The 27,618-nt window shown below is 53.1% G+C and overlaps 1 protein-coding gene across 2 annotated transcripts; it reads right to left on the bottom strand.

Annotated features, from left to right (window-relative positions):
* Positions 1 to 467: 467 nt before the first annotated feature.
* On the bottom strand, positions 468 to 26,666 carry PLPPR4 (phospholipid phosphatase related 4). Of its 2 annotated transcripts, XM_028153906.2 has the most exons (7): positions 26,589 to 26,666; positions 15,706 to 15,891; positions 10,081 to 10,210; positions 7,683 to 7,878; positions 6,018 to 6,075; positions 4,702 to 4,875; positions 468 to 1,820 (listed from the first exon to the last, which is right to left on the bottom strand). In XM_028153906.2, the coding sequence occupies exons 1-7, from the start codon at positions 26,664 to 26,666 to the stop codon at positions 468 to 470; spliced, it is 2,175 nt and encodes a 724-aa protein (XP_028009707.2). The 2 variants fall into 2 exon arrangements, with proteins under 2 accessions (XP_028009707.2, XP_054568003.1); XM_054712028.1 differs by lacking the exon at positions 4,702 to 4,875.
* Between the last annotated feature and the right edge of the window lie 952 nt (positions 26,667 to 27,618).

Genomic DNA, 27,618 nt, shown 5'->3' with positions numbered 1-27,618 from the left:
AGCACCCCCACGGGGGCGTGTGGGGTGCAGATTCTGCTGAATGGATATATAAAACCGCGTGGCCTGGGCGTGGGGAACCGAGTCCTGGGTCCCCACTGCTAATTAGAAAGAGCGGGGGAAGGAGGGACCCCTAACATTGGCACATTCAGGAAGTGACATCGTATACAGGGCAGGCAACTGCTGTCTTCCGAGCTGGCCGTCTGCAGAGCGGCCGAGCCTGGAGCAGAGGCCCAGGCCCAGTCCTCACTGAGCTCCCCGCCTTGTGCTTCTCCCTCCCCCGGGGGACCACACACGCTGAGGGGAGCCGTTCCCACGGGTGCGCGAGTCACTGCTGCTGGAGGAGCCAGTCTGTGCGCGCCCCTCCCCCATCTGCTGGGACAGCGCCCGGCGATGGAACGCAGCGGGTCCGTCTTGGGGGTGGGGTGGGGTTGGGGGGGGTGGGGTGGCCCGCCCCACGGCCTGGCGCCTCAGTCCTTGTAGGCGCGCGTGGGGGAGGTGCCCTTGTAGAAGATGTTCCTCGTGTGCTCGGGGCTGCCGCTCCTCTCCGGGACCAGGATGATGTTGCCTTTCCGGCGGAGCGTGGAGTCGCGCGAGGACGAGACGGACAGCGTCTCGGAGCCGCCCTCGCTGCCCTCGACGGGGGTGACGCGGATGGTGGTGACGGCGTGATGGTGGTGGTGCTCGCCGCCCTCGATGTTGCCCCGCTTGCGGTCCCCGGAGCCGAAGCTGTCCCGCAGCGACTCGCAGCTCTCCGAGTCCCGGTTCAGGTCGTTGAGCTCGTACGTCTGGCGGAGGCTGCCCTTCTCGGGCGCCTTCCACTTCCAGGAGCCGCTGCCCTCGCCCTCGGTGGACGCGGGGATCTGGATGACCGGCCGGCTGTTCTCGGGGTGCGCCTCCACCCGCACGATGCCGCCGCCGCCGCCGCCGCCGCCCGGCTCGTGGTCCGCCAGCGCCTTGTAGCGGATGGAGCCGGCGCAGGGGACCCCGCTGCCGCCGCCGTCGGCGCCCGGCGGGCCGCCCTGCAGGACGCCCTGCTGCTTGGACATGGCGATGACCTGCATGATGCGCGGCTGGCCGCCGCCCCGGCTGCAGGCCACGCTCTTCTCGGCCGCCTTCAGCCACTTGGCGCGCGCCGAGCTGCTCTTGGGGGACGCGCCCAGGGCCTCGTGCGCCTCCTCGGGGATGTGCACCAGCTGCGAGGAGGCGGGGCGGGACTGGATGGACACGCGGGGCCCCCCGGGCACGCTGTTGCACACGGGCCCGGGCCCCGGCTGGATCTTGAGGTACTGGGCGCCCGGCCCGTGGTGGTCGCCGTTCACGCCCACGCGCACGGGCTCCGAGCTGGAGCGCATCTCGACGGCGCGGGGCGGCGACTGGCCCGGCTCGGGCTCCAGGACCTGCAGGGACAGCTTGCGGCTCTCGTTCTTGCTCTTCCACTGGCTCAGCAGCTGCTTGGAGCGCGCCGAGTCCATGGAGGCGTGGATGCTGGCGTGGCGGCGCACCGGGTCCTCCCCGGACGGCGTGCTGGCGCGCGGCAGCGTGTTGCTGAAGGTCACCATGTTCTCCTTGCCCAGCGGGCTGCGCGGCGTGATGATCTCCACGTCGGCGTTGGCGCGCTTGAGGCTGGACAGCGCGCCGGCGGCGTCGCGGGGCGTGCGGGCCAGGATGCCCTCGGTGTGCGCGATGCCGTCGCAGCCCGCCCCGGCCTTGGCCGCCAGCACGCGGCTGGCGTCGGGGTGCAGGTCGGCCAGCGACCGCAGGGCCTCCCGGTGCTGCAGGCTCTCCTCGCTCGGCAGGAAGTTCCCCACGGCGTACAGGCCCTGCGGGGGGGGGGGGGGGGGGGGGGCGGATGCGGGGAGGGGTGAGTGAGGGGGGGTTGAATGTGGGAGGGGCGAATGCGGGGGGGGCGGGGTGTGTGAATGAGGCAAGACAAGGGGTCACTGGGAGCTCTCCCAGGGGACCCCTGACCACATCACCAGGTGCGCGCTCTATACACTGCCGACTAACACACATCGCAGAACAAGGAAAACCAGTTACCGGGGGAATGAAGAGTGAGCAAGTTGTATCACAAGCCACAGACTGTTCAGAAATATGGGTCCCTTGATTTTTAAAAATTTTGGGGGGTTAATCCTCACCCGAGGATGCTTTTCCATTGATTTTGAGAGAGTGGAAGGGAGAGGGAGAGACACACAGAGAGAGACATCGATTGCCTCCCCAACCAGGGCTGAGGATCCGGCCGGCAGCCGAGGTGCGTGCCCTTGGCCGGAATGGACCCCAGGACCCTTGGTCCCTAGGCTGATGCTCTATCCACTGAGCCGGACTGGCGAGGGCTGGAGCCCATTTCTCAAAACTGAATGTATTGGGGTGGCATTGGCTAATAAAGTTTTATAACAGGTTTCAGGGGTACAGTCCTAGAGCACATCACCTGTGTGTTGTATTGTGAGTTCCCCCCCAAGTCAAGTCTCCCTCCCTCACCATTCATCTCCCTGTACCCTCTCCTACCTCCCCACCCCCCGTTCCCCTGCAATCACCATGCTGCTGTCTGCCTATGAGGTTTTTATTTTCAGTTATTTATTTATTGTTGCTCCACCCATTCACCTTTACACCCAGGCCCCTTCCCCCATCCGCATTATTATTATTATTTTTTTATTAGTTGGGTTTTCTCTCCCTTCTCCACCCCCGGGATGGTTTTGTAAATTTAACCCTCTGTATGTTTTTGAAAAGAAAAGTTGGATGACAGGTGGATGAACATTCTTCTGCTTTCCCCAGCAATTCATTTGTTTCTGGGTTTCAGGCTCTCTTGTTGAGGGGCACCTCCGGGGGCTTAAATGGTTCATGTTACCTCTCATTTCCTGCCACTCCGTCTGATGGAAAGCAGAGGAAGCTGGGAGAACTGAGAACAACACCTCACTCATGACACCAGGTTTTGCAACGAGGTCAGACGTGTGCGTTGTTACAGTTGCCGGGAGCCCCCCCCCCCCTCCCGTGTGCTCAGTGTGGCACGGAAGGTTCTGGGAAGACAGGGCAGGAACTCTCCCTAGATTGGGGCCCCCGCGGCCTTCCCTGACTTGAACCTGGTCTTCACTGGGGAAACCAGAGTTGATGGGTTTAGTGCTATTACACTAAATTGGAGCCAAATTTTGTTTAATCTTGTCTGCACACGCGGGCTCTCCATTTCTCGTTTTCGATTTGGGGGATAAAACATTGGGAAAGGCTGGGATTCCGATTCAGAATGTTTGCCCTTGTGCACCTAGAGCAGTGATGGCGAACCTATGACACGCGTGTCAGCACTGACACGCGTGGCCATTTCTGATGACACGCGGCCGCATGCCGAGGATGAAACATTTGCGACTGGAGTCTTGGAGTTCGTTTTTTTCCCTCAAACTGACACACTGCCCGAGTCATGCGCAGTTTTTTGGCGAAGTTTGACACACCAAGCTCAGAAGGCTGCCCATCACTGCCCTAGAGGATCCAGTCCCTGCGGGGCTTTGCGGTTTTGAGGCGCTTCGTTCAGAGAGGAGAGCCAGGGCAGGCTCCCACGTGCGTGCTGATTTCAGTAGGCGGTTGCCACTGTGTGTTTTTCCAGCCAAACCGACAGAGTCCCACAGGTTTAACAAGTTGTGGAGTCGCTTAGCCATGTACAATGGCGTTGCCTGGGCACTGTAAGTTTCCAGTTTCAGGGCATAGAGTACAAATGGGAATGGGAGAGGGTCACGCCTCTGTCTCTCCAACTACTTTGGTTCCTGGTTCAAACCTTCTGAATAGTATCTGCACTCTCGCTGCCAGAGTTCCCAGGAGAAGAAGTCCCTACTTAATGCTCCATTAATAACTATATTTAGCCCTAACCGGCTTGGCTCAGTGGATAGAGCGTCGGCCTTTGGACTGAAGGGTCCCAGGTTCAATTCCAGGTCCAATAGGGGGTGTGCAGGAGGCAGCTGATCGATGTTTCTCTCTCATTGTACTCTCTATCCCTCTCCCTTCCTCTCTGTAAAAAATCAATAAAATATATTTTAAAAAAATAACTGTATTTAAATGTAGGCAAATCCTCCACTAGACTGCAAGTAACCTCTGCCTACAGTATTTTCATTAGTCTTTACGCTGTAAACTCCGTGAGGTTGTACCTTATTTGTCACCCTTTGGGTGCTCAGCGTAGTGCCTGCCACAGATCGAATATTGTATAAATGTAGAATGAATGAATGAATGAATCAAATGGACAATCTCAGTTTCCTTATTCTGAGGACACTTCCCTTGAGGAAAGATCAGGCTTGAAATCAGATTTCTGTTGAACAATTCCATATTGGTTGGATCAGTTGGATCCAGGTGCCACTTGTGTGTTGCTGGGTAAGTTATATGATCTTCCACTAACCCTTCACTTTCACTATTCTCTCTCCCCATCTGTGAAATTATACTCATCCCTGGCTCGTGTGTGTGTGTGTGTGTGTGTGTGAGAGTGAGTGTGTGTGTGTGTAAAGATAACATACAATGTGCTTTCTAAGATCGCAGTGTCTGGCCCATGGTGAGAGCTGAATAACTAGTTCGACTGAAAGCGGGCTGTGTGCTGTGGGTTAGAATGGAGATGCCGCCAGGCTGTATGTCATGAACAGAAAGTAGACGTTAAGTAAGTCTTCACGGTGGAACACAGCCTATGCGGGTTGTCCATGTTAAACTGTGGCTTATCCCATAGCGAGAGCAGCCGCTTACCAAGTACAGCGCGATTCCTCCTCCGATCAAGAAGCCACAGTAGACGTCGACGGGATGGTTCTTGTACTGCGTTATCCGCGTCAGCCCGCAGATGATGCCGCAGATGACGAACGTGAAGACCAAGAGGGGCTTCAGGAGCTTCGAGGAGTCCGTTAACGTGGAGTTGAAGTACATCTTCCACGTGAAAGAAAGAGGTTAAGAAAGGGAGGAAGGGCACTTTACTAGGACATTATCTATATACACCGAGTGGCCAGATGATGATGATCTCTGGACGCATAATAATCTGGCCACTCAGTGTATATCCTATATAATAAAAGGCTAATATGCAAATCGTCCCCTCGACCAGGAGTTCGACCAGCAGGCAGGCCGGCCAACCGCTCATGTCCCCTCCCCCTGGCCAGGCTGGCCAGGACCCCACCCATGCACGAATTTATGCACTGGGCCTCTAAAATACACACACACACACATACATACACATATGTATGTGTGTGTGTATATACATATACTGAGTGGCCAGATTATTATATGTTCAGAAATCATCATAATCTGGCCACTCAGTGTACAGAAAAGCCCAGGGACCAGAATGGCAGAACGATCAGAATGACTGGTTGCTATGACAAGCACTGCAGCAGCCAACCAGCCTGATCTGGGCCCCAATCAGCGCCCTCCCCCAGCCAGGTCGCCTCTAATTGGCCCCCCATACTCCGATCAGGGGTGGGGCTGGCCAGCCCACTGCCCATGGCCCTGCCCCCCCCAGCTGTCCCCACCCCTGATGGGCCCTGAACGGGGCAGGCCAGCCAGACCCAACCTGTGCACGAATTCTTGCACTGGGCCTCTAGTTTGTCATAATTCCAGTTCATCTGTCTCACGTAAGATCTAATGAGCTATTGTATTAATGAGCAATGATGACAATTCATGGTACAGCACTCATCCAATCGACACTGACTTAGAGCTCACAGTTACAGGAACAAAGCAACTCAAGCTCCTGCGTGCGTGCATGTGTGGCCGTAACACGATGCTTTCAGTTTTAGAATTTACAGCCTCCACGCTGTCCACAGCCCCCTCTCATGAAGCCCACTGTTCCGCTACAGGGATGCCGGGCTCAGTGCATAACACGGCTGCGCAGAACCATCGTTTTCCTCTGACACCGTCTCTAGCAGCACCCGATTCCTGCTCTCGGTGCCGGGCGTCGAAGGACTCCCGCGCTGACGCTGGCTGTTCTGTTGTTACCCGGCGGCATGATGGACTCGGGAGGAGAAAGACTCATTGCTGGTTTCCTCTGGGACACAGACCCACGGGAAGCACCCCCTACTCACCGACACGTACACAGCGGCAAAGGCAGCGAGGGTCGCGTGCTGGGACGGGAATGATTTTCTGCCGAAGGAAGACAGCCAAGTTACGCCTCTGTTTCAGACACACCGCCCACGGCCCGCTCAAGGCACCGCGTGCTCAAATGTTCAGCTCCCATGCCACAGGCAGTAGCAATGCCTTTCACGTGTCTGGTTTTCTGGGGAAATGGGTGAGTGACGAGAGGCACTGCTAACCACCCCTGGCACTGAGGCCAGCGGGACGCACTTGCCCAGCAGGTGCTGGCTGTGCCGGGTCACGTCCCTGCATGACTGCAATGACAGCGGAAGTAGAAACCGATTGGAAGCCATTCTAATTGCTGTTTGGTATTAGGATTATGTCAGTGTCAAGTAGAAGTCCATAAAGCCTAGGACTTCAAAGCTTTTCATTTTTTTTTCTAAGCTCCTAAATATATGGTTTCACGTACATAACATTTTAAGACAAAATTATTTTCTCATAGCCCTGGGTCTAAGTGTGTGTGTGTTTACAGTCCAAAAAGCGTAAGAAAGATCTCATCTTAACAAAACGTTTCTCTGTGTGTTCCCCTTTAAAATAAGTGTTATCGCAAGAGCCACGGAGCTTCTTGTTTGGTTCAATAATTCAAGAAACAGGGAGCCAGGGGCACGCAGGGTGATGGGAGAAACATTGGGAACGAAACAAAAGCAGAACAGAGATTTCTTTTCATGGAAAAATAAAATTCAGTTATAATCGTGTCCTCCTAATAGTTTGGTTCCCGATGAAAAGGGTTACCGTTCGATACAGACAAGATAATGTAAGAGGACTGAGAAAGAACAGAGGCCACAGGTCACAAATGTGGGTTCAAAATGGTTGAATGGACCGCGAGAACCCGAATGCGTGTCATTCCATAGCATCAGGCTCCGACTGCCTGCGGATGCACTTTTAAACGGGTGTTTGACTCTGAAATCGATCTCTGGGAAGTCCTTGAATGACAAACACAATTCCTATCCCAGTCATTTATCACCCCTCATCCTTCTGTGACTTATTTCTCTTGAACTTCGAAAATACCTCTTGCCATTCAAGTTTCCTTTTTACTTTATTGATTGAAAAACATGTTAATGCATTGGCAGGTCCTTGAGTTTTTCTGTCTCCTGTTTTTTTTGAAGTGCAAGGTCAGAAGCTGTACAGATGTTCTGGGTTTATTCCTGCAGTCCCAGACAGTTATCCCTTTGAAAACTCTGCCGAAAGGCAAGTTCCCATGGTTGTTTCATAAAACATACAATGGATGAGCAAATATCATGGGCATTGAGTCTTCCACCTACGTCAGTACAGGATACATACCGACTGTAAGCCACGGCAAACTATAAATAGCCTAAAATAAACCAATTGCGACCACCTAAAAGCATCATGAGCAGAGGGCGGGTCACAGAACCCGGGTAAGGTTTGGCGACAGGGAGATGAGCGGCAAAGGGTGAGCCTGCCGTGTGGACACGGAGAGGAGGGCGGGGAATGAGCCGCCGCTGAGCTTCCAGGGGGCAGCGACTACCGAGGTCACTGAATGGAAAAGCAAAAGCAAGTCGAAATCACGGCAGCCTCAACCCGCCTGCCCGGGGGTCCCCCGGCGGCTAAGGAGCATGCGAACCCCGGGCTGGCCCGGGCGCGGCGGCCGCCCCTACCTGCCGCTGTTGATGACGGTGAGGTCCGAGCCCGAGCAGATGTCCTCCACGATGTAGGAGTTTTCTTTGCAGGAGACGTTCAGGGAGGTGTAGTTGGGCTTGCACACCGTCAGGAAGTAGGGCGCCTGGTACCCCGTGGACAGCTGGATGATGTCCGTGATGAGGGCCGTGGAGCACAGGCCGAACACGTGGACACCTGTGCGCGGGAGGGCGGGACTGTCACCAGGCTGGCGCCCAGCGCGATGCTGGTCACCATCGACCTTCAAATCTGTGGCCATCGCTTTCTCTGTTTCCAGGAGATAGTCGAGAACACCCTAACTTCTAACCAGAGGCCCAAGGTCAATGGAATGGCAGCGAGTATCTTCAAAGTAGCCATGTGAGGTATTGCTGTCAGGTTGGTTAAATAAGGCCAATTCCCAATAGTATTCACCATGGGACCCCGTCACCAGAGGACCCTGGGACATGTTAAGGTGACGGGTTGGGTTAAATATGGGGAATGAAGGAGAATTAAAAACAATTTGAAGTTGCTTCCCATGCTTGAGCTGCCAGGGTTCCCCCACTTCTCCCCGCAGCCCCTAACTCTAGCCACAGCGCCAAACCTTCCAGAACCGGCCCTCACTCCCCGCAAGCGGTGGGCGCACGGGGATGCTAACCCAGGCAGAGAAGGGCAGGTGGGCCCTGCCGTGCGGACGGGGGTCTGTCCCGGGCACAGGGTGCGGGAGTCTTCCTGCTGGAATTCAGAGACGAGGTGCTTGTAGCTCCTGGTCCAAGGGCCAGCCTCAGACATAGACTCCCAGCCCCCGCCCACTCGCACACTGACCACCACCCCCGCTCAGTCCTTCCTGGCCTTCCCCGCGGGAGTCCGGCTCTGCTCACAGGACCTGGTCTGAGCTCGCGGCTTCCTCTGCACGTCTGGACCCTCCACGCGCTCTCTGCTGCCAGCCTGGATTCCCACCCCTGATGGGAGAGGCACGTGGCGGTTCACCGGTGCCTCCCCCAGACCGGGAGCTGGCCCGCACGCCACCCTGTCCGACACGTTCCGTCTCTGCTTTGGGTCACCTAACAACCCCTCTAGCAGTGCCCCCTCCACTCGCTCACCGGGGATTCCGGACACAGGACCTTGGTTCCCACAGTCCAGTTCCTGGCAGCAGGCGAGGTCTTAGAGGGCGTATGGGAAAGGCGGGAACCCGACCCTTTTCCCTTTGGAGAGTGAGACTCTCCAGACCCACGGGGGCCGGGCTTGCTGATGGGGACACGGCTCTCTAGAGTGAGATGGGCATCCTCACAGTCAGAAGGCTTCTCGGGGTCCCGTGCCTCTTCCCCGGGCATCGTGCTGCCTCAGGGAGCATCTTCTCAGGTCAGCTCTGCGCCCTGGCGTCCCACTTCCTGGCCTCAGTTCATGACGCTGCCACGGGGCCTATCCTGGTCTCCCCGCCTCCCCGGGCCTTGCTTAGTGAGCAGGGTCTGGGCCATGATCCAGACCAGACCTCCCCTCCGGTGCCGAGACAGTCGTGTTTCATTACCTACTGGGTGCTGATGGGCCCCGTTCCTTTGAGAGGACAGGTTGGAGGTGCAATCACTTTCTACTGACTTACTGGGAATGCGTGTACAGCATTCATGTTGGCGTGATGAGCTGTGGCTTCACTTCTCAACCCACTTACAAATAAAAAAAGACCTGTGACTCAAAGAACATTGAGATGTTTCCATGCCAACCAGGAGAGACGGAGGTTTAGATGCTGGTTTGATTCAGAGGCTGGCTAGCCAGGCTTGTGGGTTTTCTGTGGGTCTCGGAGAATAGAGGAGGGAGACAGAGAGGGCCACCAGGGAGGAATAGCGACGATGCGGCACTGTAGGGTGGCATCTTATGTGCAGTACTTTCTGGACAAAGACATTGCAGGACAATCGACATGGAATCACTGATGTGACCAAAGTCATTGCTGAGGAGCCATTCATTCCTACTGGCCTGCTGACATGTATTCTCACTTTAAAAATGAACACAGCCCAGCCAGTGTGGCTCAGTGGTTGAGCATCAACCTATGAACCAGGAGGTCACGGTTCAATTCCTGGTCAGGGCACATGCCTGGGTTGCAGGCTTGATCCCCAGTGTGGGGCGTGCAGGAGGCAACTGAGCAATGATTCTCTCTCATCATTGACGGTTCTCTCTCTCTCTCTCTCTCTCTTCTCCCTTCCTCTCTGAAATCAATAAAAGTATATTTTAAAAAATGAACACAGATCCAACAGAACCATTTCAAAGTAAATGCATGCTTCCCAGAGCTCAGACAAAAACATGCTGAAATGCACATGTTAAATTACAGCCTTAAGGACCTAATATCTGTCATTAAACAGAACATTTCTGTGTGAAACAACCGTTCCCTCTCTTTGTGGCTCCCACACTCACCGACGAACCGGACGGCCCTCCTGAGGAAGGAGTTGAAGTTGCAGCCCCCCGCGTTGATGTTGGGCTCCAGGCCCACGCCGCTCCTCCTCTTGGCCAGGCAGCAGTAGAGAATGCCTTCCCCCACCATGATCTGCAAGGACAAGAGGGTCCGGCGTGGGCGCCTGGGGCTCACGTGAGCGATACGTCATCGCTGAGCACACCGTCAGCGCAACGAGGCAGAGATGCCTTTTCTTAGCAGCCATGTGACCGGTTGCTCCCACGCAGCCAGGCCCCCAGGAAGGGCATCGGTGGACTTTCTGAGCTCCTACCGCTGGCCCAGGGCGGGATGGCACCTGGAGTTTCCACGTGGCAGCACCCAGATCTGGCCCGTTGCTCACCAGCACCCAGTGACTCCTAACCGATGAACCCCCCGGGGACGGGTTCTGCCCTAATTCTTGAAATCTTGGCACTTGGCTTCTAAGCCCAGGAAAACAAGATGCCCGAGGGGAGAGTGGACTATGTGCCAGGGGAGGGTCAGGGGCACTTACCAGCAGATTATTGCAACGAAGCAGCTGGGATTGCGCAGAAGGGTCTCCCCACAGAGAGCATGCGCGAGGGGAGGAGGGTGCTGCCCAGACAGAGTGTCCGGTGGGAGTTTCTGCGACCTGGACGTGCCCTGCGTCCTGCCCCCTGCGGAGCCGCTGCCCACACGCGCCTGCTGGGCACTTGAAGTTCAGCTGCCGCAGTTGAGGGGCTCAGTTTTCGTTTCATTTCATTGTATTTAATTATTTTAACTGTAAGGCAATCTAGATTTTTTTATTTTCTAAAGTTTTGCATATGTCTCCTTCCCCACCCCATTGACCCCCTTCCTCTCCCACCCCTGAGGGCAAGCCCCCACCTCCCCCGTGTCTGTGTCCATTGGTTATGCTCATATGCATGCACACAAGTCCTTTGGTTGATCTCTCCCCCGACCCCTCCGCCTCCCCTGCCATTTGTCTCTGGATCTACTTTGGTTCATCAGTTTATGTTGATCATTATGTCCCACACAGGAGTGAGATCATGTGATGTTTGGCAATCTAGATTTAAAGGGAAATGGCCACAGGTGGCTAGGGCTGTCTTAAGGAAGGACGCAGACTCCGGGAGACTCTAGGGAAGCAGCGATGTCAGGGGAAGCGCTCCAGGACAATCGAAAGGGAATTGTGGCTGATGGGGCTGAAGTCATTTCTGAGGCGTTCTCCAGTCCTACCGGGGAGCGTGTCCTGGGGATAAGCCAGAAACGTGCTGCCATCGGACAGACCAGCACACTGCCTATCAGGAAGGCTGTCTGATGAGGGGCCTGCGCGTGCCGTAGGAGTCTACGACACCGATGTCCGTGAGGGGAGTCACTATCGCTAGGCCCCCGTTGAATGATGCCCCCTGTATGTGGCTCCTCAGCACCTGTCCTCCCCTCTAGCACAGCCGGTTAAAGCGCACGTCAGTCATGCACTTGGTGATCTCTCCCGGACCCTGACCCTCTGAGGGGGGACCCGTTTCTCTTTGCCTTTTATCCTCACTTCCGGCTCCGTACCTGGCACTGTGGGACCTGCACCTGTCACCTTCCCTGGGGGATTCTCGTTGGCCAGTTACCCTGGGAGTCTGGGCTGTTGGTCACTCTGTACAGGGAAGCAAGATCTGAAATCATGAGTTTTATTTATTCAAAAAAAATCTAAAATAATTGGGGTTACTGTGCCTAAGAGATTGTTGGATTTGGGGTTACTGTGCTAAGAGGTTGTTGAATTTGGGGTTACTGTGCTAAGAGGTTGTTGAATTTGGGGTCACTGTGCCTAAGAGATTATTGAATTTGGGGTTACTGTGCCTAAGAGATTGTTGGATTTGGGGTCACTGTGCCTAAGAGATTGTTGGATTTGGGGTTACTGTGCCTAAGAGGTTGTTGGATTTGGGGTTACTGTGCCTAAGAGATTATTGAATTTGGGGTTACTGTGCCTAAGAGATTGTTGGATTTGGGGTTACTGTGCCTAAGAGATTGTTGGATTTGGGGTTACTGTGCTAAGAGATTGTTGGATTTGGGGTCACTGTGCTAAGAGATTGTTGTGAAATTAGAACTGACTTGTGCAAACATGCAGAACTGAGAAAAGTAGGCTTACATGAGATATCAGCAGTCCCTTCAGTGTAAGTGGTCATGTCCCTTTAAGGATTGAGACCATGGTTAGGGCTGAAATAGATTTTTCCAGGGAAACGTCCCAGTTCCAGTTCTGAACATATACTTTATGAGCTATTTAAGATGAAAGGCTTTTAAAAACTCGTCATGGGGACCCCATGGCCTTCTGCTTCAAATGTTCGCTCTGCTTATTTAATTCTGTAGGTTCTATGGAATCTGCATTTGTATAAAAATCAATTTTCTTAATGAAACTCTACCAATCACCACATATGTGTGAAAATCATGTGGCACACATGCTAGGCTTTTAAGATGAGTCATAGAGAAATAATCAAAAGGATTTTTTTCCCCAAATCATTGAACGTTGAGTTAATTATACGTCTTGAAAAATATCATCCTACGTTATCTCTTTAAGGTAGGCATGGAGACACAGAAGGTTCTGTATTCTGCCTGGCGCCCCACGCGCACGGAATAGCATAATGGTTGCCTCAAATTGATCATCACAAGAAAATCACCCACTCATTCCCGAAACGCATTGTCGAAGGGCTAAAAGAGATTGAGTCATTTTCACTTCTTCAATAACAACTCTGTGGATCATTTTGTTTCTTTCTTTTTAACTGCATCTGTAATGATGATGCACTTATTAGTGGATGCGAGGTTACATAAGAACCTGTTGGTACAGCGCCATGCGGAAATGGTGTCTTACCACACAACACAGCAGCCATTATCTCAAACGACCTTGAGGTTTCAGGAGTTTTCTATTAGAGCTGCTTAATATGCTGAAACGCATATGTCGACACCATGCTCTCCGGCTATTTGGATTGATTATAGATAGAGTGGTGTGTTGTTGTTTTTAACCTTTAAAAAAATTATTTTATTTTATTTTTTTAGAGAGAATGGAAGGGAGGGGGAGAGACAGACAGAGAGAAACATCGATGTGAGAGAGACACATCGATTGGTTGCCTCCAGCAAACACCCTAACCAGGGATGGAGCCTACAACCAAGGCAGGTGCCCTTGACTGGAATCAAACCCGGGACCCTTCAGTCCACAGGCTGATGCTCTATCCATGGAGCCAAACCAGCTAGGGCTTTTGTCCGCATTTTGACATCACCCAACGGTCCCTCTCTCTAAGAACATCAACGTTTTCCTCACACTTCCATTCAACCTCAGTCTCCATGTCACTACATGGATTTTCAAAATGATCTCATTTGGTTTAAAGATGGAGATCTCCTCGGGGGAGGGGAGGTGCTTGCTGAGGTATTCCTAGAAGCGCCTGCCTGTGTCCATGTTCATTTCTCAGGGCTCAAGAAAGAAAACATTGCTCTAACCGGTTTGGCTCAGTGGATAGAGCGTCAGCATGCGGACTCAAGAGTCCCAGGTTCGATTCCGGTCAAGGGCATGTACCTTGGTTGTGGGCACATCCCCAGTAGGGGGTGCACAGGAGGCAGCTGATCGATGTTTCTCTCTCATCGATGTTTCTGGCTCTCTATCCCTCTCCCCTCCTCTCGGTAAAAAATCAATAAAATGTATTTAAAAAAGAAAGAAAGAAAACATTTACCCAGAATCCCACGGGGAAGCACCTTCAATGGCATATGAAGAACTTCTTATGGGAAACGAGGGAGTCAGAGAAGCAGAAGCACAGAGACGAGGCCAAGGTCCCTGTCCCCAGAACATGGAAGTGCCAGCAAAGGGAGGGATGGGAGAGGAATGGCGCTGGGTGGGCGGTGGGGATACAGTTAGACTAGCTTCCTCGCTGCTTAATAAAACATGCCGGGGGAGAAAGACATGGATATAGAAAAGCAAATTACTCAGCTGGTTAATATCAAAAACAGCCTTTCGAGCAGACTCGTGGACATGTGTACAGTGTTCTGTTTCAAACAAACCCATCGATAAATCTGTCCATGGCGCCCCAAGTAGGAGAAATGCTTCCTAGTGCAATTGCATTAGAGCATATATTCATTTTGCTCCTATAAAAGGAGTGGGTGGTATGGATTTTTCATAAATCCCTAAAGAAAGGGCAGGGAAATAATGTTGTTCTGAGCGGCATCGCGCTTTAGACGTGTTCTCTTCGTCCGAGTCTCGGCTACTTGCAAATGCATCGTTAGTCGTTCCCAGCGCCGGAGTCCCTGGCGCTCAAGCACCTCATTGATTTTCAAAGTATTTTGAGATCTTCTAAGCGTGATGAGGTTCTTTGGAAAATTAAGTTCTAATTTCATCTGCGGAGAGCGTTTGGTGTGATTTATGTGCGGTGCAAATAGCACGTTATGATTATTAATGTGGGGGAATTTTTAGAAAACAAATTCACAGCCAGTGCAAGCGTAGACTTTAGAAGGTCAATGCCGAGACTTTCCTAAAACTGCTGACGCGCCGAACCAGGATTGGCCAGCTCATTGGGAAAGGGGCTCGAACCCCGCCCACAGACAGCGTTTTGTCTAGCAGCCCCTCCCCCTGACGTTCGTGAGCCTGAGGAACTCAGTCAGAGTTCCTCCTGTCAGAAAGAAATAGGATTAACCTTGAAACATATTTGTTGTCCTTCAGGTAGGATTCTGGGGGCACAGGAGATGGGGGAAAGGGTTGGCCAGTCTTATTTATGAATGAGTTTATCAAAAAGCATGCTATTGCCCTGGCTGGGTGGCTCAGTGGGTTGGAGCATTATCCCAAAGGTTGCAGGTTCGATCCCCGGTCAGGGTGCGTACAGGAGATTGATGTTTCTTTCTCATATCCATGCCGCCCCCCCCCCTCTCTCTCTCCCCCCCTCGCCCCCCTTCCTCTCTCTCTCTCAAATCAATAAACATATACTCGGGTGAGGATTAAAAAAAAGAGTGTTATTCACAATGTGTCTGTTAGCAACCTAAAAAGAACTACGTTTTTAATTCAGTTCCAGCAGGGGAGGGCATTTCTTTATGATACATATTTTTTAATGCAAGTGTCTGTTCTGCATCTGAAGTGCTTTCTGTGTGTGTGCAGGTGTGTGCGTGCACATGTGTGTCACGTGAGTTATGCCCTCTTTATAGCCGGTGGCCCCAGTGCTCAGAATCAGGGAAAAGTGCCCATCAAGTGGAAAAGGAAAAGCTGAGAGAGAGCAGCATGCCCCTTTGAGGAGAGAGTCTACTCTGTGGGCTACACAGTCACCTGCTCTCCCTGCGCTGTCCGCACTCCGATGCCCATGAGCACGTGGGAAACGCGTGACTGAGTGTGCGGACCAGAAGCGTCGGGCCAGCCACTCGGGGGTTATGCAGTTACAGACCCTTTTTTCAGAATGATTTAGAAACCGACGTGTGCAATCACATCATCGCCTTCAGTCATTCACGCCGGTGGTGTGAAACGGGATGTATTCCCACGTGATGTCGACAAGGCACCTCAGAGACACCCTCTCTGGGCCTGGAGCTAGACTTGGCTTTCCTTTGGCTTTGAACCCATTGGCTACACCCGCGTGGGCCTCCTGACTGGTTTTCTGGGACTGACCACCCCAACCTGGGGCAATGCTCACCGTAATCGCAGGCCCCGCGAAAGCCAGGCTCAGCAGCATGAGGAGCGGGATGGCCTCCTGGGTGGGCTCGATGTACGGCATGCTGAGGCTGCGGTCATAGCAGCTGAACCCCGAGTGCACGGGCTTGAAGACGTCCGTGAGCTCCAGGAAGTACAGGCTGACCACCGACGAGGCCAGGATCGGCAGCTGAGGGGGAAGGACACAGGTCGGGTTATGCTGGCCCGCAGGTCACACACAGAACCTGACGCCTTGGAGTAGGAAACAAGTGTGTCCTCTCCCCCCCTCCCTCACCCCCAACCCCAGTCTTGCCAGGTTCGGAGTTCACGTCATTCATGAGCACTATTGCCTCTGCCTTCGGAGCCCGCCTCCGGGTCATCCACCGGGGTCAGCCGGTTGCGAGGAGCCCACGCGGTCACTCACCTGGCTGGGCTCTCGGGTCACCTCCTAACTGGCCTTCCACTTTCACTCTTCCCCTCCCCACCCGACCCAGCCATTTCCTACCCATCACCCCACAGGGTCTTCTGAAAAGATCTGAGGACAAATCACTTCCTGTCTTAACCCCTCCGGGGGTCCCCATTCTGGTCCAGATGGCACCCCGGGGGATGCGAGTTTCTGCAGGGCCGGCTCTTGCTTCTCACATTCTCTTGTACCGTGTTTGTACCACTCCCCAGCCCCTGCCCACTGCAGTCCAACGGGTCTTTGCCATTTTTTAGAAAAATTTGAGATCTACGTGGCACACGACATTATATTAGTTTCAGGTGTACAACGTAATGATCTGGTATCTGTATATACTGCAAATGGATCACAACACTCAGCCAACACCCATCACGACACAAAGTCACAAATCATTTTGTCCCTGTAATGCGAACGTTCCAGATCTAGTCTCTTCACCCTTTGCACTCGCTTGCTTTTTTCTCGATTCCTTTATTCTAATGCTAACTGTGTCGAGTCACACTTGACATCCGAGTGCAAAAGGTCAAGCATATAATTCAGCGAGATTAGTTATAGTCTTCATGCTGTTCATTATATCCTCAGGGCTTATTCATCTCATGGCTGGACATTTGTAACTCATGACCCCTTCTCCCATTTTGCCCACCCCACCCCACCCCTCTCCACTGGCAACCGCCCATCTGTTCTCTGTATTGAGTTTGGTTTGTTGTTGTTTGAGATTCCACATATACGTAATACTGATTCCATACGCAGTATTTGTCTTTCTCAGCCTGCCTTAGCATAATGCCCTCTAGGCCCATATTGTTGCAGATGGCAAGATTTCCTTCTTTTCCGTGGGTTAATGACATATTGTCTGTATGTGCCACGTTTTCTTTATTACTTTATCAGTGGACACTGGGGTTGTTTCCATGTCCTGGCTACAGTGAAGGTGGTGGGTATATGTCTTTTCCGGTTGGCATTTTAGTTGCCTCTGGATGTACACCTAGAAGTGGGATCATATGGTAATTCCATTTTTAATTCTTTGAGAACCCTCCGTACGTGTTCCACAGCGGCTGCACCAATTCACAGTCCCGCCAACAGCACCGAAGGGCTCCCTGTTCTCCACGTCCTCACCAACACGTCTCTCTTCTCTGTTCGATCCCAGCAATTCTTACAGTGCGAGGTGATGTCTCATTGTGGTTTTGATTAGCATTTCCCCGCTGACTAGCGATGTTGAGCACCTTCCTATGTATGTGCTGGGTATCTGTATGTCTTCTTTGGAAAAAGATATCTACTTAGATCATCCATTTTCTAATTGGATTTTTTAAAAAGGTATTGAGCTCATTTACCTTTTGGATACGAACCCCTCATCAGCTTGGCGAGCATGGCCTCCCAGCTGGTAGGTAGCCTTTCATTCTCGTTGACGGCTTGGCTGTGGAAGCTTTTTATTTGACGTCGTCCCACGGTCTGTGCCCTTTCCCTGTCATACTCACTTCCCTTCCACCTCAGGCCCTTCGTATCGGCTGCTCCTCCTTTCCGAGGTGCTCTTTCCTGGCTCTCTGTAAGACTGGCCTCCTCTCGTCACGTGGCGGTAACTTTCCAAGGCAGCCCTGGACCCGCCTTCCCTCTCTACCCTTTTCATCTTGCTCGCTTTTCTTCGGGGCACTTACCATGAGCTGAAATGACCTTTCCATGTAACAGTTCACATACTTACTTTTCACTGCCCTCCCTCTGCCCGGGAACCCCTGCTCCATGGAGCGAGAGTTGGCAGTGTTGATCACGGAGTCCCCAGGGCACAGATTCTCCTGGCACAGGGCAGGCACGCAGTGATTCATTTAATAACTTCGTGAAGCCACAAACACTGGTTGACGAGTGACGGAGTAAATGAGTAAATCCTAACTTATAACAAGAACTAGACCTGCGTCACCAGGTTGAGCCAATGCACATACAGGTCACTGAGCGAGACTGGACTTTAAGGTGAGCGGAGAATAATTTTTACTGTGTGTCCCACGTGACATTTGGGCGCTGTGTACAGTAAACATTATGCATTGTTTGTCAGGAATTGTAATGTCCCGGGATGTTCTCCAGCTTATCTGGTACCCCTACACTAGACGTGAGTTATTTTCTAGACTTTGCGGTATGGATTCAATTATTCATTCCACCAACCTACAGACGCTCAGTACTCCGTGGTGCCAATTATAAGGTGGCAAATAAGACAAGGGCGTGGCCATCAGGGATGGATCACAAGCTCAGGGAGAGACCTGCTCCGAGCCACAGAGGAAATACCCTGAACACGCTGTCCGGTGCCGGGCCTTTCAGCGCCGGAAAACGCAGACGTGTGTGCCACCGAAAAGCTGTGTAGTTAGCCCTGGCCGGTGTGGCTCAGTGGATAGAGCATCGGCCTGCAGACCAAAGGGTCCTGGGTTCGATTCTGATCAAGGGCACATACCTCAGTCGTAGCCTCCTTCCTGGCCCAGACCCTGGTCAGGGCTCGTGCAGGAGGCAACCAACCAATGTGTTTCTCTCACATGGATATTTCTCCCTTTCCCTCTCTCTCCCACTCTCTCTAAAAATCAGTGGGAAAATATTCTCGGGTGAGGATTAACAAAAATAAACACACAACACAAAAAAACTGGTTCGTTTAAGGCCTAGTTACTTGCGGAGGATATAATATGTATTTATTTTATTTTATTTTTTTAAATGTTTTATTGATTTTTTACAGAGAGGAAGAGAGAGGGATAGAGAGCCAGAAACATCGATGAGAGAGAAACATCAATTAGCTGCCTCTTGCACACCCCCCCACTGGGGATGTGCCCGCAACCAAGGTACATGCCCCCGACCGGAATCGAACCCGGGACCCTTGAGTCCGCAGGCCGACGCTCTATCCACTGAGCCAAACCGGTTTCGGCAATAATATGTATTTAACAGGGCAGGTCTTTACATAAAGACGCTCTTGCCCACCACCATTTCCGGTTTGTGGTTTAAAAATAACTAAGTTGACGAGACAGCACGATGCCTTCTCTTCCCGAGAGGTTCTTGTGTGAAGAGGGGACAGTTGGGCTCTGGTCCCGCGGGAGAGCCAGGGGGTCCTGTGGTTTTCAAGGCGCCGGGGAGGCTGTAATATTAGCATCTCCTCTCACCACCCCCCGGCGACCCACGAAAGGTTTTCCTTCATCTCGGTTTTCTGATCTGTGACTCGGTACATGGCTAGCGCCCCGCATCACAGGCAGCGAGAGGGGGAAGTTAAGGGGTACAAGTCACACTCCACGCCAGCTGGGAGGAGGACTAGTGTATGCATGTGAGTCTCATGGTTGTTGTCGTTGCTGTTAAAACGATCTATGATACCCTCGTCCCCTTTCTCAGAACGCCTTCCCTGGCGAGTCTCTCTCAGTGATTTCCTCCCTCTTGAGCCCCCGGCACGCCCTGTAAGGGAATTATTGGGCGCTGGTCTTTATCAGCCAGACCTGGGGTAGGTTAGTTGCAGTCTTTGCTCTGCTTCCCAACTAAAACTCTCCTGAAGGCTCGGGCCTAATCGCGTCATTTCTGTATTTCCACCATTACTATACGTCAGAGAGCCTTCAAACACATATGCATAGACACTGAGTGGCCAGATGATTATGATCTCTGAATGCATTCAACCAATCTGGCCACACAGTGTATATCCTATATAATAAAAGGCTAATATGCAAATTGTCCCCTCGACCAGGAGTTCGACCAGTAGGCAGGCCGGCCAACGGCCTATGTCCCCTCCCCCTGGCCAGGCTGGTGGCTGGACCCAACCCATGCACGAATTCATGCACCGGGTCTCTAATATATATATATATATATATATATATATATATATATAAAGACACACACACACACACACACACACACACACACACATACACACACACACACACACACCCTGAGTGGCCAGATTATTATGCGTTCAGAGATCAAGAAAGTAACATCTGAGTGAAATGATTTCCTTCAGACAAGCCTCTGCTTCAAACTGCCAATTTCCCAGATACACCATTTCCCCACCCATGTGTTAATCTTTCCATTTGTTTTCAAACTAGGAATCACATTTTTCTTCCTTTTTGATGTCTGTTTCTCTGACTTGTCTTAAAAAGTCTCTTTTACTCTGTCTTTTATATCAATTTGTTCCTAAGAGCGATTCGAACAAAATATTTGTACCGCTTGGGGAAAAATGATTTGATCCATTGCTTTCCTGTACTGTATCTTATGCTGGACAGTGTAATGAATTAAATTACAATGTTTACCTCCAACATATATATCTTCAAAGACATCTTTCATCTTTGAAATGCTCAACAGCAGAACTTCCAAAATTTCGCAGATGGTATGTGCAAAATTTGGCACAGATAGGCACGTAATAAAATCACACTGGCATCTTTCGATTGCACTTAAAATGAGATTTAAAAAGACATTTAAAGAGGTTTATGTAATCATGCATTAGGAATTTCATCCTCTAGTTGTGCTGTAGTCACGAAAAAAAGGATGAGCCACACTATTTCTATGCACTAATACAGGGGAGGAAAATTACCTGGAGACGGGAAACCAGTTTCAGAAAGAAAAGATCGACGCTTATAATTACATCTGCTAAGGACTTGTGAGCAATAACAACAGAGCACTTTGTAAAGAGAACATCAGAACAGTCTTCGAGAACAGGGCAAATAAAAGAAATGCAATCCAAACGATTACATTTGCTAGATAATACTGATTTTTTTACACCAATTTTATTATTATTATTTTATAACTTAGGGTGAAGGTATGGTCCATTTTATTTTATTATTCTTTCTTTAATCCTTACCTGAGGATATGGTTTTACTGATTTGAGAGAGAGAAACATAGGGTATCCCCCCAAAAAATGTACACACACTTTAATAACTGACAACTCACTTAATTTTCACTCCATTTCAGGTTTAACTGATTTGAAATATTGGGTGAAGCCAGTCTAAGCCTTGAACAAAGAAAACTTATCCTAAAGGGCGAGCTGACTTTTTTCTTTTTATGGGGGCACCTAAAAGATAAAGTTCGCCATACAAAACCGGCCACAGGTGAGGAATGGAGGGCACAGAAACCGAACAAAATGATTCTTGATGTCTGTGACGCCACTGCCTCCGTTACCCGCGGAGCCTGGACCACACGGTCATCCTCTGAAAACAGGTGTTCACCAAAAAAAAAAGTTCATTTCTGTAGATTCTTTCGCATGTTGAAAACGAGCTGTGTGTTAATAAACACCGACTTTATAATCATTCAAAGTGGGTACACATTTTTGGGGACACCCTGTATTTCCTGGTTCCCACACCCAAAGGACACCCTGGTTTATCTTTTCTTCAAAATGCACTGATTTACACCTAAACGGTCTAATGCCAGTCTCAGAAGAACGTGCAGCAAGTGGGAAGGCAATTAGCCTCCTTCTGTCAATTAGCAGAAATGAGTGTCTAATTACTGACAAGAAAAACACCTCAACATTAATTGGGTCCCATTGAGCATGTCTGCCCTGGGCCCCCAGGTTCCAACACTCACGTCACCACGAGAAAATCGCCCCATTCTGCAGTTACGGGAAGGACGTTTCTTAGCTAATTTATTCTAGAAGAAGCCATAGGAAGCTGGGACTCGTCCTTAGGAACTTCAGCTCCAATCCATTCCTTTCTTGTGGCCAGCATGGGGGAGGAACACAACCTGGATTTCAGGCAAGTCCTGGGAGCCCCTGAGTCTCGGTTAGCAGAGGCAATAGCTACTCCTGGGCTGTATTTGAGGATCAGGTGAGAGAATGTATGTGAGCACATCACATTAAACTGCCACGGGAAATTCCGAGTTATTTTACTACTAATGATGTGAATTACAGTCTATCCCTCCCAATGTTACCTCTTTCCTCTCGTCTATCAGAGACCTCCTGTCAAGGGAAGTGATTGTGAAATTCTAGGTGGGCCAATCTTCTGATGTCAGCTAGACCCATGTGCTGTCGTGGAGCACGTGTGCTGGGTGTCTAGGTCAGGCTTCACACAGCGAGCCCAATTTGTTCACATGTCGCATTAGAATGACCTGTATTCTGAGCGTGGTAATCCCGGGGAAGCTTTCTCATAGACGGGATTCTAGAAATACTCATGGTTAGGCACAGCCCTGATCCGATATCAACCGTGTGTCCCCAGGTAACTCGTTAACCTTTTCAAGCCCTTACCTGCTCATTCGTGGTGAAAAAAAGGATCAAACGAGATGTTCTGATTTTAGTAGACTTCACTCTGGAGTGGGACACGGCCTCATTTTTTAAAAATTTTTTTAAGAGAGGTTGCTTGAGACATAGCCTGGGCTGCATACATGTACTGAGCGCAAATATGCTGTGATATTGGTAACACGTTCCCAGCGTAAACAGGAACGATTGTGCCTCAGATACTTTTTGTTGTTGTTGTTTTGTTTTAAAAAATATTTTTATTGATTTCAGAGAGGAAGGGAGATGGAGAGAGAGATAGAAACATCCATGATGAGAGAGAATCACGGATCGGCTGCCTCCTGCACACCTGCCCCCCTCCCGCCCCCCAGCCCCAGAGATCCAGCCAGAAACCCAGACATGTGCCCTGACCTGGAATCGAACCGTGACCTCCTGGGTTATAGGTCAATGCTCAACCACTGGGCCACGCCGGCCGGGCTTCTTTTTATTTATATTTTTTAGTTTTATCCCCGTAGTCATCATCATCATTAACCTCCGCTGAGGCTGGTAGAAGCCGGCATTTGTTTTTCCCTGTCTGAGAAAAGCGGGACGGAGCCCATTTGAGTGGCGCGGCCGTGGAGACACGGTGGTGCCTGGCGGTGCCTCGGAGCCGTGTCCCACGCCCCAACGGCAGGTTTGAGGTTCGCTATCTGTCTTGGTATTTGCGGGAATGCCGTCGTTTAGTCTCCCTAAAACTCGGGGATCCCTGGTTCCCCTTCTTTTCCATCAGAGCCCTTGGGGCCCATGCCTCCGGGGGAGGAGAGCTGGGCCAGCGCAGCCTCGCCGGCAAAGCATTCGGAATCTGCGAGGCCTCTGACGCCGTTATTTTAGGCCCACTGGAGAGAGGGGGGTAGTCCTTCTCCCTCTGAGTGTGTGCGTGCCTATATGTGGAAAGAGGCGTGTGTGTGTGTGTGTGAGTGTGTGTGTGTGTGTGTGTGTGTGTGTGTGTGAGTGTGTGTGTAGTGTGTGAGTGTGTGTGTGAGTGTGTGTGTGTGTGTGAGTGTGTGTGTGTGTGTGAGTGTGAGTGTGTGTGTATGTGTGTATGTGTGTGTGAGTGTGTATGTGTGTGTGAGTGTGAGTGTGTGTATGTGTGTGTGAGTGTGTGTATGTGTGTGTGAGTGTGTGTATGTGTGTGTGAGAGTGTGTGTGTGTGTGAGTGTGTGTGTGAGTGTGTGTGTGAGTGTGTGTGTGTGTGTGTGAGTGTGTGTGTGTGAGTGTGTGTGTGTGTGTGAGTGTGTGAGTGAGTGTGTGTGTGAGTGTGTGTGTGTGTGAGTGTGTGTGTGTGTGAGTGTGTGAGTGTGTGTGTGTGAGAGTGAGTGTGTGTGTATGTGTGTGTGTGTGTGTGAGTGTGTATGTGTGTGAGTGTGTGTATGTGTGTGTGAGTGTGTGTATGTGTGTGTGAGTGTGTGTATGTGTGTGTGAGAGTGTGTGAGTGTGTGAGTGTATGTGTGAGTGTGTGTGTGTGTGTGTGTGTGAGTGTGTGTGTGAGTGTGTGTGAGTGTGTGTGCGCACACAGAAGAAGGCATTTAACCCCTCTGCATCGATAGCCCTGTGAAACACCTTTGCCTACAGGTCACACTTGTGCTCCGTAAAGCGAGCATTGGGTGGGTGAGTGATAAAAAGCCTGTCATACGGATGAAGCACAGCGTCTCCGGGCAAAGAGCCTCTGTCCCAGGCGCTTCCCCTGGTTCCAGGTGTGCAGCCGGCAGCGGGCCGTCCTACGTGGTGCACCGCCCCGGGGAGCGCGTGGGAACCTCAGGGGAGCAGACACTTTCCCCGCGGCTCCGTCCTCCCCGCGGCTCCGTCCTCCCCGATGTGGCCCCGATGCGCTTGGTGTGCGAGTTCCGGTCACACCTTGACCTCCCCTGAGCAGTGCAAACGCAATCGCCAAACCTGCTCCTGAGCCATCCCAGGGAGCCGCCGTGCCCCCGCCAAGCCCTCAGAGGGGGCGGGCCTGTCCCCGCTCTCTAGGGGTCTCTGGCCGTCCATCCTGCATGAAGTTCCAGGGAGACCATTCGCAAGCCAGGTCTGTGGCCTTTCCCCCGACCCCAAGACACGGCGTCATAAATGCTCACTCACACGCCACGAATGCTCTCCAAGGAGCTGTGCCCTGCGGGGAGTCCTCAGAGGGCAGCCACCGGACAGGGCGCACGCGTGGTGCAGGGTCCGACCCGCGGAGAGGAGCAGCATCGGGCGCTGTTCGTGCCTGAGACGCCTCGTGAGGCGTGTTCACTGTGAACCTTCCAGAGGCAGGGCCCGGCCCTCCCGGTCAAGGTGCCTTCGAAGTGCACGCCTGGGCTCTGGGAGGGCACAGCGCTCGCCCGGCTGCGGCCCCTTGGGGGAGGGGGGGCATGTGAGGCTCTCATCCCTGCAGCAGCTCTGGCTGACCTCTCTGTGCTCTGTTTGGGGGGTGGGCCCCCGCAATCAACCGTCTCCCCCAGACTCAGGGAGTCCGTCCAGACGGGAATGAAAGCGCTTTCCCCCCAAACAGTGGGTCAGCCACGTGGCTAACGGTCAGACAGGGTTTACCTCGGAAGCAGGTACCATCCTTCTACTCCTGCCCTTTTATAAAGAATGTTTGATTCATTTCAGAGAGGAAGGGAGAGGGAAAGGGAGAGAAACATCCATGATGAGAGAGAGTCATGGATCGGCTGCCTCCTGCACACCCCACACTGGGGATCGAGCCGGCCACCCGGGCCTGTGCCCTGGCCTGGAATTGAACCCTGACCTCCTGGTTCCTAGGTCGACGCTCAACCACTGAGCCGCACAGGCGGGGCCCTTTACTCCGTTCATCAGGGCGTCTTCTGCTGCCCACGTGTTTCTTTGGGAAATTCTTTATCATCTTTTGGTAAAATCGCCTAAAACACGGCCTCAAAGTCCCTCATGGGAAGAGGAAGGGCAGCAGTGAGTCCCTTTAAATAAACAGGACAATTTCTTTTCCCCCGCGGGCGGTGGGTGAAGGAGTCAGCCTTCATTTCTCTGACACTTTATGCAAACCACTTTCATCTTTCCCCAAAGTGAACCCCCTTAAAACCATCTGTGACTCCTGAGACGACACTTGCAAATACACTGTTCCCTCCCCTCCCCCGAAGACAGCCTGACCATGTCCCTCCCCCCAGTGTCAGGGCAGGGGCTGCCCCCGGGCACCAAGCACAGGATCTGCCATCTGTCCTTGCCAGTGCTAAGCCTCCATATTTGGCCGAGCGGACGGCGGGGGAAGGGTATGTATAATTCAGCACCCGTCTTACCGTTCGCCATGCAATGCAGGCTCTGACCACACAGAACACAGCCAGGGCCCTCGCCACCTGCATTCCCTCCACCCAGGCCCCGCATTTCTCCCCTGCCTGCCATCTCACCAGCCTCTTGCTGAGCAATGCCTCCCGGATGCAGGAAAGCCCTGCACCTGTCAATCTCCATGGCCCTCCCCCACGCCCCCTCCCCAGGGCACTGCATTCCGGTGAGTTAGACTCCTTAGGAATACCCCGCAGGTTAACTGCTTGTCTAATCCTGCTCAGCGCCGCTCAGGACAAATGCACTTGGACAAACCTCGTAAGACCGGATGATGTCACTTCTTTCACACATGCGTGCATACAGGCACAGAGCCATCCATGTATGCGTGTGCGTGTTGCATGTATAATTTTTTTGCTAACCATGGAAAAGGGCCAGTGGGTTGATGCCGAGAGTGGCAGGCCCGGTTTCAGAGCAGATGGGAGCACCGTGGTGGCTCTGCCAGGAGAAGGCTTTTCAGGTTTGTTGGTGTTTTGGGTAACAAGGCCATCCATCGTCCCGGTGCTCCATGCACATCGCCGGCCCTCGCGCACCGGGGCACGGCCGTGTGCGTCTGAATTCGTAATCAAAGCGCCCAGAATTCTAGAGGCTCGCGCGCAGGCTGGAGACACAAACCCGGGAATAGGGGCCTCATGGCCCCTGGGAGCCCCGAGGCTGTGCACACGGTCGGGGGGGGGGGGGGGGCCCGGGAACCAGCCCGCGCGCACTCACACAGGTACCTCTTCCCTGCGGGCCACCCCGCGGCGCAGGCGCCAGTGGGAGCGGGGGAGCGGGGGAGCGGGGGAGCGGGGGGAGGGGGGAGGTCGTCCCAGGCCCCGGGGAGCTCCCCGAAGGTGAGGGGGGGGCGGATTGGGCACTCCGGGGCGGCGCGCACACCCGCACCAGGTCCAGGTCCCGAATCCCCGGAGCTGCCGGGAGGACCCGCCTGGTGCCGGGGCCCCGGCCGACCTACCTCCACAAAATAGAAGCAGGGCAGGAGGGTGACGCTGTCCTTGACCACTTTGCCCTTTGGCCTCTCCTTCGCCGACATCCCGCCGCCGGCCGGGTCCGCGTCCTCCCGGGCGGGCGAGGTGCGCTCCGCGCAGCAGAGGGGAGCTGCTGCTCCAGCCGCCTGCGCGCTGGCTGATGTCACCTTCCCGGGCCGCAGCGCCCCCGCCGGGCCGCCTGTCCCCGCCTCTCGGTGCGCAGCCGGCGGTCCCGGCCCCTTCCCTCCCCGCTCGGGTCCCGCGCCCCGATTCCCCGCTGAGATGGCCGGCTCCCGCTCCAAACTGTTGCTGCAATGGCCTCGGCTCCCGCCTCCCTCCCCTTCCCTCTCTCCCTCCCTCCCGCTCCACCGCCCCTGCCCGGCTGTGGGAACCTGACGTCAGAAACCCGAAAGGGGGGCGCGCCCCGGATTCTGCAGCACTGCGCCTGGGGAGCGAAGGCGCCGCGCCCGGAAGCGCCCGGGTCCCCCAGGAGCGCGGACCTCAGGATGCTGGGGCGCACAGCCTGGCTCCCGCGCCCCCACCAACCACCCGGTGGAAACCCAGGCGTGTGACCGTGTGCCCCTGTGCCCTGACCGGGAATTGAATGGTGACCTCCTGGCTCATAGGTCGGTGCTCAACCACTGAGCACGCCGGAGGGGGGGGGGGGACCCTTATTTTGCACTGCACCCCGAACACTCGGGGTGAGCTGTGCGTTTCGCTTGCTATACTCTCTGTTCTCCCCACTGCAGGCGTGGTGGGAGGAACCACATGTGCCCCGTCGCCCCCTTCCCGTCTGGGCTCCGTGCTCAGAGACGCCCCTGGTGCTCCGGGCCCACAACCTGTGTGCAGTCTCCAGCGTCCACCCTCCGCCAGTCTGTCCACCTCACGCCCCGCTCTTCCCTGAGCGGACCCCACATCCAGGCACAAACCATGCTCTCCCGCAAGCAAGCCTTTCCCCTGCTCTTCCTTTCCCCATTCTCGAAGTTTCCAATGAAAAGCAACTGCCTGACGAGGCTT

This window comes from Eptesicus fuscus, chromosome 22 (assembly GCF_027574615.1).
Source record: "Eptesicus fuscus isolate TK198812 chromosome 22, DD_ASM_mEF_20220401, whole genome shotgun sequence".
Classification (NCBI taxonomy): Eukaryota; Metazoa; Chordata; class Mammalia; order Chiroptera; family Vespertilionidae; genus Eptesicus; species Eptesicus fuscus.
The sequence above is the reverse complement of the archived record's forward strand: the minus strand, read 5'-3'. Positions and strand labels throughout refer to the sequence as shown.